Here is a 13,886-nt window from a genome sequence, read left to right as displayed (position 1 = left end):
CAGATTCAAATCCCCCTGTGCCAGATGCAGCAGAGCAGCCCCACAACATAACCGAGCCTTGTCCATGTTTCACAGTTGATCCTGTGTCCTTTTCTTTGGATGCTTCATTTTTGCATCTGTGAAAATATAGCTGATGTGACTTGCCAAAAAAGCTCCGGTTTTGTCTCACCTGTCCAAAGGACAGTCTCCTAGAAGCTTTGTGGCTTGTCAATATACATTAGAGCGAATTCCAACTCATCAGTGGAGTCTTCCTCAGTTGTCTTCCATTAAGTTCATTTTGGCTCAAACAGCGACGCATGGTGTGATCTGACACTTATGTACCTCGACCTTGGAGTTCACCTCTAATCTCTTTGGAAGATGTACTGGGCTCTTTGGTTACCACTCGTATTATCCTTCTCTTCATCATTTTTCTCTTGCAGCCACGTCCAGGGAGCTTGGCTACAGTCCTGTGGACCTTAAACTTCTGAATAATATGAGCAACTGTAGTCACAGGAACATCAAGCTGCTTGGAGGTGGTCTTACAGCCTTTACCTTTAACACGCTTGTCTGTAATTTTCTTTCTAATCTCCTGGGAGAACTCTCACACTCTGTGGTTCATGTTCAGTGTAGTACACACCATGAACACTAAACAGCACAGTGACTACTTTTCACCCTTTAAATAGGCAGACTGACTGATTACAGGTTTGAAGACACCTGTGATGCTAATTAGAGGACACCTTAGTTTAACATGTCCCTACGGTCAAATTATTTTCAATCTTTTCTAGGGGTACCATCATTTTTGTCCAGGCCAGTTTCATTAGTTTGTTTTTTAAAATGGTTCTGTTGAATCACAATTGTTGAAAGACAATGTCTGATTTTCATTAGTTAATTTTCTGTAAATTTTTATTTCTTATTACTTTTGTCAGTTTCAAGTTATTTCAGTGACCGTGGGTTTATATTTCTTTAACGGAAGGGTACCAACAATTTTGTCCATGTGTGTATTTTTATGTATTATTTTGGCGGCAACTAAATTACCAGTTAAGATGACTAGTTGGATCAACTAATCACTCCACATATAACCAGGCAAAATTACTAATTATATTGGCTAACTCTGAAACATTTTGTTTGTCAGATTCACAAGGAGTGTGTGATGTTTTCGAAGGTTTTCAAACAAACCCTGTAAAAACGTGACAGTGTTGGAATATTCAGAGAGGACGACAGATCAGAACAAAGAGAGCTGAAAGGACAAATGTATACGGTGTCAGCTTTGCAGTGTGCTTTTGTTTGAAGGGACAATTGATTGGATTTGTCTCGAACACTCAGTATGATAGACTGAAAAACAAGCCTGCTAAAGTTAGTGTTGCATGTGCTGGTGCGATAATAAAATGTAGGGGAAATCTGATTTGATTTAAAAGAAACTTAAGGGTCTTATATTAAAAATGAATGAACTAATAGGGTTCATACCAAGACAATGCTGCCTGACATGCTTGTGAGGCAAAGATTTGTTTCCTCCTAGTGCCGCATATATCTTGTGGCTGACCTCCAATGCAGCCAATGATCGTTGGTCTCACTAATGTGCGTGTCTGCAGTTTACCAAATTCCACACATTCCTCATTGTTTATAAGTTTACAACGGAAAATTCCACTTTTTGATTAAGCTGTGGCTGCCCCTTCGATAATTATTCTGTTTGTTTAGAGGTTAGAAAATCCTTTTTGTGTTATTAACTAGTTTCTGCCCAGCAGATGAATGGCAAATCTACGTATGGTCCTGTTGTTGTGCGTGCTAGCTCACCGTCTCACTTCCCTGGCTTAATGGACAGCAGAACACAACAGAGCCCTTGTTAACCGTTAGTACCGTGCATTTCCTTCTGAGAAGTCAAAATGTGAATTGTGAAGGCATCAAGCTTTTAATGAAACAATATGCTGTTCTGCAAATAGTGTCATGTTCAGCAGCTAATGTGTACCAAAAGCACTATTGCTCAGATACAAATGTAGTATGAAAAAAGTCTACTCTCTGCCTTGCTACTTAGGAAAACCAAAAGCTGTTGTCTTGGATTCATTAATACATTTCACTGTGCACTGTACTATGTATAACTGTGCATGTGACAAATAAAATCTTATCTTCATTTCAGAAAATACAGTTTATATTAAAACATAAAGACATATACATTAAGTAATCAAATCAGGTGGTGCACTAAGTCTGGTGTTTGTTATAGAGAAAAAGCGGCATGAAGGGAGCTCATCAGTACACTGCAACATATGTTCAGAGCATAGAAGGTGACTGAAGTGGGATTATTATTATTATTATGGAAATATATTTGTTAATGACAGCTAGCAATGGGGAACCTTGATAAATATGAAGAGCATAAGGAAGGCACTATGTTTGTAAAACATGAAATGTATATGGCAATATAGTTTAAGACCAATATGACGGACGTCTCCATGGGCAGTGGAGAAGCTAGTTATAGCGGTCCATTTACAGTTTGCCCATTTTGAACTTTGGATAAATCTTTCTGGAATAAAATTTTAACATTTAAAGGAAAACCACAACCTGGTAGTATTTTCCCACAGAAAATTAATGAATGTATATTGTTTAGATCATCATCTAAACAGTGAATTAATCTCAAAACCAGTTGCATAACTTTCTGCTCTTCTAAACAACTGTCTGTTGGAAACACTGCAGCAGGTATGTTTTTATAAAAACCAAAACCTATTGCAGAGGAACTGCAAGCCATCAGCTTTACAGCTGCAGTGAGTTTCGTTCTCACTGTCTGTCCTGGCTGATTTGAGCTCCTGCCAGCATCAGTCTAAATATAGACTGCACCTTCCAATATGCATTTCACTGTTAAGGGGTTCATCAGGACTGGCAGGACGCATCCTTACTCACAGTATCTCTAAGCACAACATTCACTAATAAACCTCTCAGGATAAATTCACCCTCATAGTACCCTGGGTGAGATGTGACCTGCCTAAATGTGGCCTGCTTAAGAAAAAACACTGAATAAAACAAAGAAAGGATTTGGCCATTATAAATTACTGTGTGTGCTATTAGACATCAACTGCTCTCTCGAACTTGTACTCCAGATAAACTAAGCCTGCATGTCTAAGAGAAAAGCCCAAAGCCTTCAGATAATGAACTTACCACTAAATCCCAGTTATTAAGCTCTAACAGAGTGATTGCCTCTGCAATGTTGTCAATTCCAGTGCAAGCCTGTGAGAAGAAAAAAAACATATAATTATGAGACAGAAATATATTATATGAGATTGACTCCAGTTTGTTATATGAAACATGTAAATTATGTTACATAAACATTTTACAACAAAACACATGAGGAAGAATCAAAACAACAGCAATATATTTTAATGACTATGCTTAACATGCATAAAAACACATTATGGATACTAGTAGCTGTACATTTCTGCTGCTGGAAGTTGTACTGATAGACCCAAAAAAGTCTCCTGAAGTTTCCAAACCATGCCAAACAAGGTGTGTTCATGATGAGGAAAGCATTACAACATCAAAACTGGCTCAGGATACACCACTTGAACACCACTAGAAAAATGGTTTTAAACTTCTACAGAGATTTTGAGTTCCGCTCAGTTGGTCTATAAAATAACAAAGGGGTTGCACCTTGTAGAAATGCTGTGGATTTTTCTTTAGCAAAGACTAGATAGTGCCAAAAGCTTCTTTGGTGTTAGATTAGTAACCCTGACTTCGTTCGTTGTGGACATGCATTTAGACTATTTAGGTCAGGGTTAGGAGCTAGTGATGATGTAACATCTCTGCTGCTTACCAGAAGTTTTAAGACATTTGTAAAATATTTTTTTTTAATCCATATTAGATCTATTAAGAATCTAAACAAATGGAATTAAACTTATACCACTTATACAAATGAAGAATATGTAGAATAAAATGCAAAGTTTACATAGAAGGACGCTCGGTGGAAAAGTCTAAATTAGACAGCGCACATGGCAGATTTAAGGGCTGTCCTGATACTATAACAAAGTACTGTTTATCCATTTTAAGACACTTCCTGTTTAATGCACCTCACTGCACTTTGATATTGCTTACCTCTGCCACAGTTATTAAGCAGACTCCCCAGTGACGCATAACCCTTAATATCTTATCCGAGATAAACAGATTGACTTAAGAATTACAAATATTAGCGCAATGTTTGCGCTCTACGAGACCAAAGGCTACAGGGCAAGTGTCATGTCTCTTTTCGAGTATAAACAGAAGTGGATTTCAGTTACATGTGCAAAGACAAAAAATATTTTAGTTTTGACTCAATGAACTAGTTTGAAAAGTGTGTAAATGTTCTGATATTGATGACCTAGTTAAACAACAGACAGTCATTTACACTCCAAAACAAAACCTATACCACCGTGCTGGCTAGGCCAGTTGTCAAACATTATTAAAGTGAACTTGCAAAAATACAAGGCCAAAATAACAAACTCGTGAGAAGTAGGCTACCAAAGAGGAGGTCTATTATTAATTAAGTGCATATTTTACAGAAGTTACTGTTAAATTTGTGTTTAAATGCCAATGTAAATCAACAAGGCGATAGATAGATAGACTTTATTTGTCCCGAGGGTAAATGCTGTTTGTGATGCAAATGCAAACTGGACTAAACACCTGGCGTCTTTGAAGGTGACACCGTTTCTGGCGAGGATTTAAAACACTGAAAAGACAACGGGAATATGTAAACAAGCTGACAGCCATCGTGAGCGCCGCAGCTCTCCAGTTAGACCATCGTTATTTGTCAAGTAGTCAAACTTGAAACCAGCGAAAAAACACTAATTATTCCCCAGTTTGTATCGGCAGCTTTAGGAAACCGCTGTGTGGTTAGCGAGCATACAGCTAATAAGTGTATTCAGAATCAGTTAGCAACCTGTCAGTTTGTTAGCTTAGTATGCTAACCACAGAGAGCTCAGCTCAGCTCTGCTGTTTACGACTGCAGCCTTGTTGACAGCAGCCCTAACCATTTTAACAACGTCAGACAGACTGCTACACACTGAATACAATATTATGGACACAAAAGGAGACACACCTGAAAGTCGGCTAAAATCATTTCTCTGTCCATGTTGCTATCGCCGCTTTGGGAGGCCATGGCAATGACTGGCTAAAAGCAATTCTTCTTCCACTGGCTCTCGCCGCTTTCTCGCCCCACAGAATGGCACTGAGTATCAATAAAACTGTTTTCTTTGGCGTGGCGACGAGCGAAAGGTTGGCAAATTGGAAATATCAAACTTTATCTGGATTTAACAGCCTCCGGTGGACAGAATTCAGTAAAGTAACGGCGAACTGTTCGATTATCTCATATCATTATTGTGAGCTAGTCCATTGCTTTACGGCAGGACGTAAAGTGGCTGCAGATGTTGCAAACTCACGGACTGTATATGAAGGTAAAATTCGAGCAGAGGCCGTCAGATTAACAATACTCGATGGTGACTTTTCTTTTAGCTTTGTTAACATGGCCGCTTCTCTTTTCCATTTTTTTCCAGAAAGACCTTTGTTTTTCTTCATCAAAATGTTTAATCTGCCAATTTAGTTCTTAAAAGAGTCCCCACAATAGGATTTATCGCCCACCATGTAAACTGTAGAGATCGACACATACTTTTAATGCCGAGTCTTAATGCAACAGACCATTTAGCCTTTATTAACTATATGTGTATCGTATAATCCCGGTTTGTCTTAAAACCTCTTCATCCCATTTTGAGGGCCACTGACATAGCAGTCTGCATTAATGATACGTGATCTGTTTGACACATAGGTGGAAAAATAAGCCTAGCTGGGTGTGAGTTATATTTTAGTACGCCCCATTTCCAAGTAGAGAGACACACAATAATAACAGGCCAAAATGCAATTCAAGGATTTATAAACATTATGTGCAGTTTGCACAGACAACCGACAGGTGTCGCAGTAGTGAGAAACAGGAGCAGAAACTTTGAACTCATATTGGCGACACATGCCAGTTTATAAATGACTGGACAAACTCTGTTTGGCCCCTGGCAGCCATAAATGAATAATTGAAAATAAAAGCACAAAATCAGCCAGCTTTTGTGACTTTATCGTACATTAATTAAATACCCACTGACAGATGGGAGCACCACCCAAATGACCTGATGTCATCAAATATTTATTTTTCATGTGGTGTTATTTGGGGTTTATCTCACTAAATTCTATTAATAGAAAAGTCACTGTACACGTTATTTTAAAGTGCACAAGACAACTGTATTTCATACGCTGCATCAGGCTTAGTGTCCAGCGCTGCAGACCCCACTAGAGGGCAGCACGAGGACATGAAAGACATTCCCCACAGCCTATGATATCGCACTATAAAAAAAAAACAAAAAACATATCTTACTCCCAAAGCGGCGATAGCAACATGGAAATTATAATAAAATATGAAATAGGACACTATACCAGAACACTACAATATGACCGTGGTCTCTGGAATAAAAAGCCTGTATCGCGAGAATGGATGAATGTGGGCATTTCTTTTCCAAAGCTCCGAAAAGACAGCTTCCGCCCATCACTTAGCTTCACCCAATCACACCATCTTATCCTTTTTTGTTAAGTGTTTCAAAAATATTATTCAGTTAAGCTGCAAGGACAAACACCCCGCTTCCCAAACTCTGCAATCACTTCAGATGAGCACATTTTGTGATGCCACTGAGGATAATTCAGGATGTGGACGTTCAAGATATTCGTTGTGACAGTTGTTCGTGGAGGATAATCGAAATCGGAAGGAGGACTGTTTTGAAAAATGAAAGGAGGCTGGCAATGACTTGGCGATCTTTTGGCGCACATCGACTCGCATCTCTCATCTCTCTCTCTCGCTTTCCCCCGCTGACAATATAAACGAACGCCGAAAACAGAAGCACTTTTCATAGTTCGGCATTTTATTTCGAAAATGAGCGGGAAGTGACAGTGAATGACATCACAAATTTGAATAACAGTGAGCGCAGATATGCCGTTTCGTCGGATAATTCATTTCTTTATTTTTATTGACGTTATTTTCGTTGCATGTTCAGCTTTCCTCGCTATGGAGAAAAAGGATGGCACCTACTGACGAACTACATAAAGGAAGGAAGGCTTGAGTTATGGTTTTCATCTTATGTGAGTTTTCTTTGTGGTGTTTCTGTTTTGTTTTGATTTGTGCTTCCTTGTTTTTGTTATTTTTTTGTTATTTTTTTTTTTTTGTCTGTTTTTTGTTTTTGGATATCATTATTACTAATTTAAGACACCAAAACAAACTTACCAAAATTTTTACAGCTGCAGGTATACAGTGTATATCATATTTTACCACTATAGGACTGAAAGACACACAAAAACACATACTGATGGACCTCTCGCTCGATATGACACACTCATTCCACTGCCTACTCAGTGAAAGCAGTTGAATCAGTGTGTTGATTTAGCAGTGGAGGCAATGTGCTTTTTGTTGTTGTTGTTGTTGTTGTTAATCTATGATCATTGCCTACAATTACCCAAAAAGAATCAAAATTGAATATGTCCCTTCTTCAAATGTGTGTAACATGCTAACATTGACTATTACACACTGATGTACTGTAATCTATTTTAATTTCGACTTTAAATTAGGCAGATAATAGAGATAAGGCTTTCTGTCTTACTTTAATGATTCACCTTTCAATCCATTAATCACAATGGTTTGAAAAAAAAATCCTCTCCCTGATATGAGACTAATAAATAATTATCTTAAGTCTCCTTTCATTGGTGTAAAATTAATTGATCTATATGCATGAGTAAAGGTAAAAAAAAAAAGCAGCAAGAAGCATTTTTATTTGTCTTTACTGTAAAGGAATCAGAACAATGAAAGGGTGTGTGACTTATAATTATATTTTGAAAGAAAGAAAGAAAGGGAGAGAGAAAGGAACAAAGAAAGAAAGTTTTCTATAAAAATACATTAAGTGAAATAATATTTGTTGTGCTATTTTACGCTAGGTTCATCATAAACATTTAAAATTGTTTTTTACAGTTTCAGAAGAAGGGCTGTGCAGATCATGCCCATGCATGATGCAAGGGTAGAAGGGAGGTGCTTCTGAGATAGCTATATTTAACATCACCCTGACATGCTGGACTATACACATTTTTCCAAAAAGCCACTTGCAACACCTGGATCTTCTTTGTTCATTTTTATTTTTCGCAAGAATGGCTGACGGGTCACCATCTGACAAGCTCTGCAATGCCTCTGCCTCTGGAAACCTACATGGTGTATTGTCTTTACTGCATGAGGGAGCAGATGTCAATGGACTTAACAGATACAAGAGGACCGCACTGCAGGTTGGCATATAATCTTTCAGATTTGCTCGTTTTTCAAGTGAAGTTAGTCATATTATCTAATTTGTTATGTGTATGTTTGTTTTCCTGACTGCTACAAGTAGCTTGCTAGACTTCCTCATTTGATTGTGCTGGTTTAGGCCTACAGGATATAAGTCCTATTCATATTTTGTCTTAAAACATCCACCAGGTTTTGTTCATTATTATTCTAAATCGAAACGGCTAAATAAATATTTTTTATATAAAAAAATCTGTTGTTGGTAGACAGGAATAAGAACTTTGAAGCCTATCTGATTTAAGAAGTCAAAGTAAACAGATTACCAAAATTCACTGTTTTGCCGGAATTAATTATTTCATGTGAAATCGTTTCAACTATAAAGATTAATATAAATAAATGCTCTTGTGTTTTTTATAGAACAATAAAAAGTTATTTTATCACATGGTCAGTATCACAACAGGAAGACAATAATGTTAGATTACATATTTCTACATGAAAATGATGTTATGCAGGTGTAATAAAGAATCGTAACAATACTTTTAGTATTAATGTGAGAAAAGACATGCATAATACTAGACGAGTAACATTTGAGGCTTGGAGTGAAGTCTGAAGCATGGACAGACAAAATGGTGGAGATGAGGAAATAGCTGCTGAGGGTATTACTTGCCAAAAACAATAAAGATGTTTCTTCTTGAATTCATACAAACCATAGTTCACTAAAGGAAGGGCGAATGCATCAATTATTAATGACAAACTGCATTAAAAAGAGATAAAGAAGCCATAGTTCTGGGGAAATAGCTTTTGTCTTTAACTTCCAACAATAGTTTCACTCTTTTTTTTTCTCTATTTGAACTCTTTAGCTAGCAACTACCCTACAAGGAGGATACTCACTTACACTTGTACTTTTTAAGCTTTAGGAGGCTTTGAATTACCTTCTTATTTTACTTTATAGAACAGCCTTTTCATATTTTATCATTAGTACTGTCCTTTACAAGCTGCACTAAGCACATATTCAGCCATAATAAGATACTAATCAAACATCACTAACATTACATTTACTTGTGTACATTAATAGTCTAAGAATAATAATTAACATCGTTTGTGTGCTAATTTTCAAGTTAATTTTGTCTCCTGATGGTAATGATACTGGTTTGTAATGTTTCAGTTTCAGTTTTATTTAAGTATTTACACATACATTTAGGCAAATCAAATTTTAAGGATGTTATTGCTACATATTAATTCTGCAGTGACAATAGCTCTTCACACATGTCCAGAAAACACATGGATAGTAAATAAGATTAAGGCATTTTTGTGAGCTAGCATTCACAGTGCACAGGCCCTGGCACGCCCATTAATATTTTTATCATTTACACACCCTGCGTTCAGAGAGACTGCTGTTAAAGGGGTACAGCCTGAAAAAGTGGTTAGGTTTTGGTCACGGCCCATATTTTGGCCACTTCTTACTTCCTCTTCGCCTCCCTCATTTGTGTATTTTGCTCCTACCTCTGTCCGCAGGTGGTGAAGTTGGGACACGAGGGGCTCGTCAAGGCACTTCTGAACGCCGGGGCAGACCCCAACATACCTGACCCGTCCTGCGGTCTCACCGTGACGCACGACGCCGCGCGCGAAGGTTTTCTGGAAACCGTGCGTGCGTTGGTGGACGGCCAGGCAGACGTGAACCTCCTGGACAAATGGGGAAACCTGCCGCTGCACCTGGCCGCCAAGGAGGGACACCTGGAGGTGGTCAAGCTGATTATTATACAGACCGCGAACCCCCGGGCAGCCAACAACGAGGGACTCACCGCTTGGCATCTCGCTCAGCCTGAAGTGAGGAACTACCTCGACCAGTATTTTGGCTCAAGTGAGTGGTCTGTATTTTAATTAGTCTCGTTTAATATCTGCGATACAAGTTAGCGCTTTTGACGAGAGGTAAATACTTTTGTTGAGCTTTACAATAAAATTTGTCATGGCAGTAGGCCTACTATCTCAGGCTAGTGTTTTTGTTGTTGTTTGGCTGTTTTGTCAGTGAAATTGCTCAATAGGGTACAAGATATGCAGTACCCTGTGTTACCCAGGATACACAAAAACAGTAATAATTAAAATTAAATAACAATACTAAATAACTATAAAATAAAATTAGGAAACAAATAAAAACAATTGTGCATAATAAAGTGTGGTAAAGGGCACCGCTGTCATTAGCGCCTCCGTTGATAATGCATATTGCTAAAGGTAAAGTAAAGGTAAGGTAAAGTGCTTTATTTGTCATTATACAACGTAGGCTATACACTATACATCATACAACGAAATTACATGATCGGATGGAGGGTTAGTCCTGAGCCGCTGCGACCGAGCTAGCGCGTGGGCCAACCTGACCCGGCGCCTAGCAACCAAGTTTTTGATGATGGGAGGCAACCGGAGTGGCGCCGACCAAACAATCATAATTAGTTCGTTATTACATTTGGAGACACTTAATTTCCATTTTTTTAACATTTCATAGCAACAACTAAAATATTAAGTAGCCTACTACTGTTTGTATGTTTTTTTTTAAAAAAGGTATACTTTATCTGTATTCGTTTCAATCGAAGAAAATATGACAACATTACCTATATAACTGAGAACAGGGGACTCAAACTGAATTCAAAACAATAATACAGTTAAATAATATTAGGCCCATGCGTTGGAGATATTTTAGACCATGCAGGCCTCAAACGCCTGCTCCCTGTTTCTATATGAATTATTCAGCAATGCGAGTAAAATGTTGTTAAGTTGTTGTTGTTCTTTTTTAGACATATTTCCCTTTCATTACAGCCACTTCAGTCTGGCTTTGAACTCAAACGGCAAAAAAAAATAATATCAGGTTCTTTGACAGCAATACCGTTAGCTGTGGCGTCGTGATGAAATGACTACCCATTTGATTGCGGTTTACACTGCCATGCTTGTAGATCTCTGTTTCATTGTCTAAGGGCTGATTCAACTAGTTTCAAAATAAGACGAATACAACAAGAAAAAGGGGACTGCAGTCTGCTCCACGTGGCTTGCTTAGCCAGAAAGCAGAACATAGAAGATGCGTATTTGCCTGCAAGTGACTCGTACTGAAAACGAAAGTCACATGCGGTCTGCTCCTCAGCTTGTTCTACCTATACAGAGCTGGCGTTATTCAAAAACGTGTTCAGGGACTGAAATGTTCGAGATTTCTCTCTCTCTCTCTCTCTCTCTCTCTCTGTGTGTGTGTGTGTGTGTGTGTGTGTGTGTGCCTGCGCGCGCCTCGGATTTGGCCTCAATTAACCTCGTGAACTTTTTTTTTGTTTTTGCGCAGCACAACTCAAGGCTGGTCGACAGTGAATTATCACGACTGTTGACATCATAGTTAGCCCTATATTACAGTAATGTTCATTTGCTATGTTAATCGTGTGTTCAGAAAACATTTTACAGTATTTGTCTGTTTAATTACTGGTACACAGAACAATTCATTCAGACTTAAACTTAGACAGACTTTATTCGTCATTTAGATTTACATCAAAAATGAAATCCCGGACCCGGAGTGGGCAATCCACCCTTTTCCGACTGAGGAGCATGGCCTCAAACTTAGGGGTGCTGATTTTCATCCCACCAGGAACGAGATCCTCCGACCATGGAAACCGACATCCTCCCCCACCAGGCTGCGCCTAGAAATTTCTCCTATATCTCCCTTGAATCAGGGACTGAATTCCCCTATGGGGCCCTTCCACCCCCATACTCCCGGAGCACCGCTCACAGGATACCTTTGAGGACACGGTCGTAAGCCTTCTCCAAATCCACAAAACACACGTGGACCAGTTGGGTAAATTCCCATTTCCCCTCCAGAACCCTGGGGTAAAGAGCTGCTCCATGGTTTCACGTCCGGGACGAAAACCGCATTGTTCCTCCTCCATCTGAGGTTCACCTATCGACCGGACCCACTTTTCCTGACAGAAACAATATATACAACAATAGAATAAATATACATATAAAACTTTTGTATATATATAAAAAAAAGATAAATAAAAGGCAAATATATTGCACAGTTTAGTTACAGGGTAATATTTCACGGCAATACGGCGCAGAGGTCATTATTGGAGCAGTGCTCTGCTCCGTGGTCTGCGGAACCTCCCACAAGAGGGCAGCAGCGACAACAGTCAATGGTGAGAAGTAAAGGGGAGTAAAACGTTGAATTAACCCTCCGACGTCACCACCCTCTCTCTTGGGACGTTCAGTCAGAGGCGCTCCGGGCCCCCGACCAATCAGAGATGCAGCTGCTCAGGATGCCCTCTATAGTAGCTACCTCCGTAGAAGGAAGTGAGAATGTTAGCAGGTAGGCGTACTCTGCTCCTCCGGCGCACAAATTGCATACGCTGCTGGACCCTCTTTACAGTGGTTCCAGTATGGACCAGCTCAAAGATTTCGTTATCTGCACTTTATTTGAGGTTTGATTGTGAGGTGGTGGTGGCTGGGCTGGTTCTTCCTGAGGTCCACAATGATCTCTTTCAGGATCAATTTGTTGGTCTCGCCAGATGTTTCACCCCCTTTCTGAAAGCAATTGGTCATTGTTGTTACAGGTGAGGCCCAGACACAGCGTTGAATCACAAAAACGGATGTGTCATATTTTAGATGATTTAAGAACAAAGAACACACAGTAGAAAAACGGCTTTATCAATGGAAAGACCATCAGTCTGTATTAAAGACAACATGCCTCCTGTTTTCCTTATTTTTTTCGCCTATCAAAAGTTATCTATACACGGATTATTCAATTCAGCTGGCTTAACAGAACCTAGAGTCGGAACCTGTTTTAATTCTACTTTGATTTAACACAACTTCGTGAAAGAAGATCCTTAGTGTTCCGCTTAATTCTAATAATATTTTCCAAATGCCTTTTTAAAATATTGGCTCATCATATTGGCTAAACTGTTTTATAAAGCCATCAATGGGGGTTATGTATTGATTTTACCGTGAGGCTCGGCTTCTTGGCTTCATGCGTTGCTTCAGGCCGTGCGTCTGAATGACTTTTCTATTATTTCAGCCCAGATCACAGCTATGATCATCACTGATTTACTATATATCGCCTCCTACAGTCTTAAAGCGTTTCCTCCAAAATGTGAAATAACGTCAGTGGATCAGTTTCTTTTCTTTCTTTCTTTCTTTTTTTTGTGTGGGTGCAGCCACGGTCTCGAAGTGACAAAGAGGAAGAACGTTTCTTTCTGGAGTGAAATATATGAGTAAATAACTTAAATAAAGTGTCCGTTTGTGTAGAGGCATATGGGTGACTCTGAGGAAGATGTGGGCAGGGCATGATTCAATTAACAAGAAAAAAAAAAGAAAAGAAAACGGAGGAGGGAGGGCCTATATCTGGATGTCTTCTTACCTGGATTGGCCGCGCAGTTGGGAGGAGACCGATATAGAAAACCACTAGACCTGCGTCAAACCTGCATGCTTCAGAGATTGAATTTTTCTGCTTCATTAACATAAGTGTGGCTCTTTCTTTCCTCTTTCAACAGAGGCTTTTTCTCTTTCATGGACCTGGTGCCAAAGTAAAATGCTTGTTTCTGTTACATTATGCCTTTGTTATTGCAATTACTCATCGTTGCATTAT

At 39.0% G+C, this 13,886-nt stretch overlaps 2 protein-coding genes across 2 annotated transcripts in view; one reads left to right on the top strand and one right to left on the bottom strand.

Moving 5' to 3' along the window:
* faf1 (Fas (TNFRSF6) associated factor 1) overlaps positions 1–5,341 on the bottom strand; it is a 56,891-nt gene extending 51,550 nt beyond the window's left edge. The window contains exons 1-2 of the mRNA XM_084548103.1: positions 5,030–5,341; positions 3,121–3,189 (exon numbers count right to left, since the gene is read on the bottom strand). Of these exons, the coding sequence (XP_084404229.1) occupies positions 3,121–3,189; positions 5,030–5,089 (129 nt within the window). The 5' untranslated portion in view covers positions 5,090–5,341. The remainder of the gene's footprint in view (positions 1–3,120; positions 3,190–5,029) is intronic.
* Positions 5,342–7,953: 2,612 nt separating this feature from the next.
* On the top strand, positions 7,954–10,733 carry cdkn2c (cyclin-dependent kinase inhibitor 2C (p18, inhibits CDK4)). The gene is made up of 2 exons (XM_084547490.1): positions 7,954–8,286; positions 9,797–10,733. The coding sequence occupies exons 1-2, from the start codon at positions 8,155–8,157 to the stop codon at positions 10,160–10,162; spliced, it is 498 nt and encodes a 165-aa protein (XP_084403616.1). The 5' UTR covers positions 7,954–8,154; the 3' UTR covers positions 10,163–10,733.
* The last annotated feature ends 3,153 nt before the right edge of the window (positions 10,734–13,886 follow it).

Source organism: Chelon labrosus (genome assembly GCF_963514085.1).
Source record: "Chelon labrosus genome assembly, chromosome: 7".
NCBI lineage: Eukaryota > Metazoa > Chordata > Actinopteri > Mugiliformes > Mugilidae > Chelon > Chelon labrosus.
Note: the sequence above shows the minus strand (reverse complement) of the source record. Positions and strands in the feature narration are given on the sequence as shown.

Excerpts from the sequence above, each read along its gene's own strand:
- cdkn2c (XM_084547490.1), top strand. The coding sequence starts at position 8,155 with ATGGCTGACGGGTCACCATCTGACAAGCTCTGCAATGCCTCTGCCTCT. Across the intron at positions 8,287-9,796 it reads ACAAGAGGACCGCACTGCAG|GTGGTGAAGTTGGGACACGA; the intron begins GTTGGCATATAA and ends CTCTGTCCGCAG.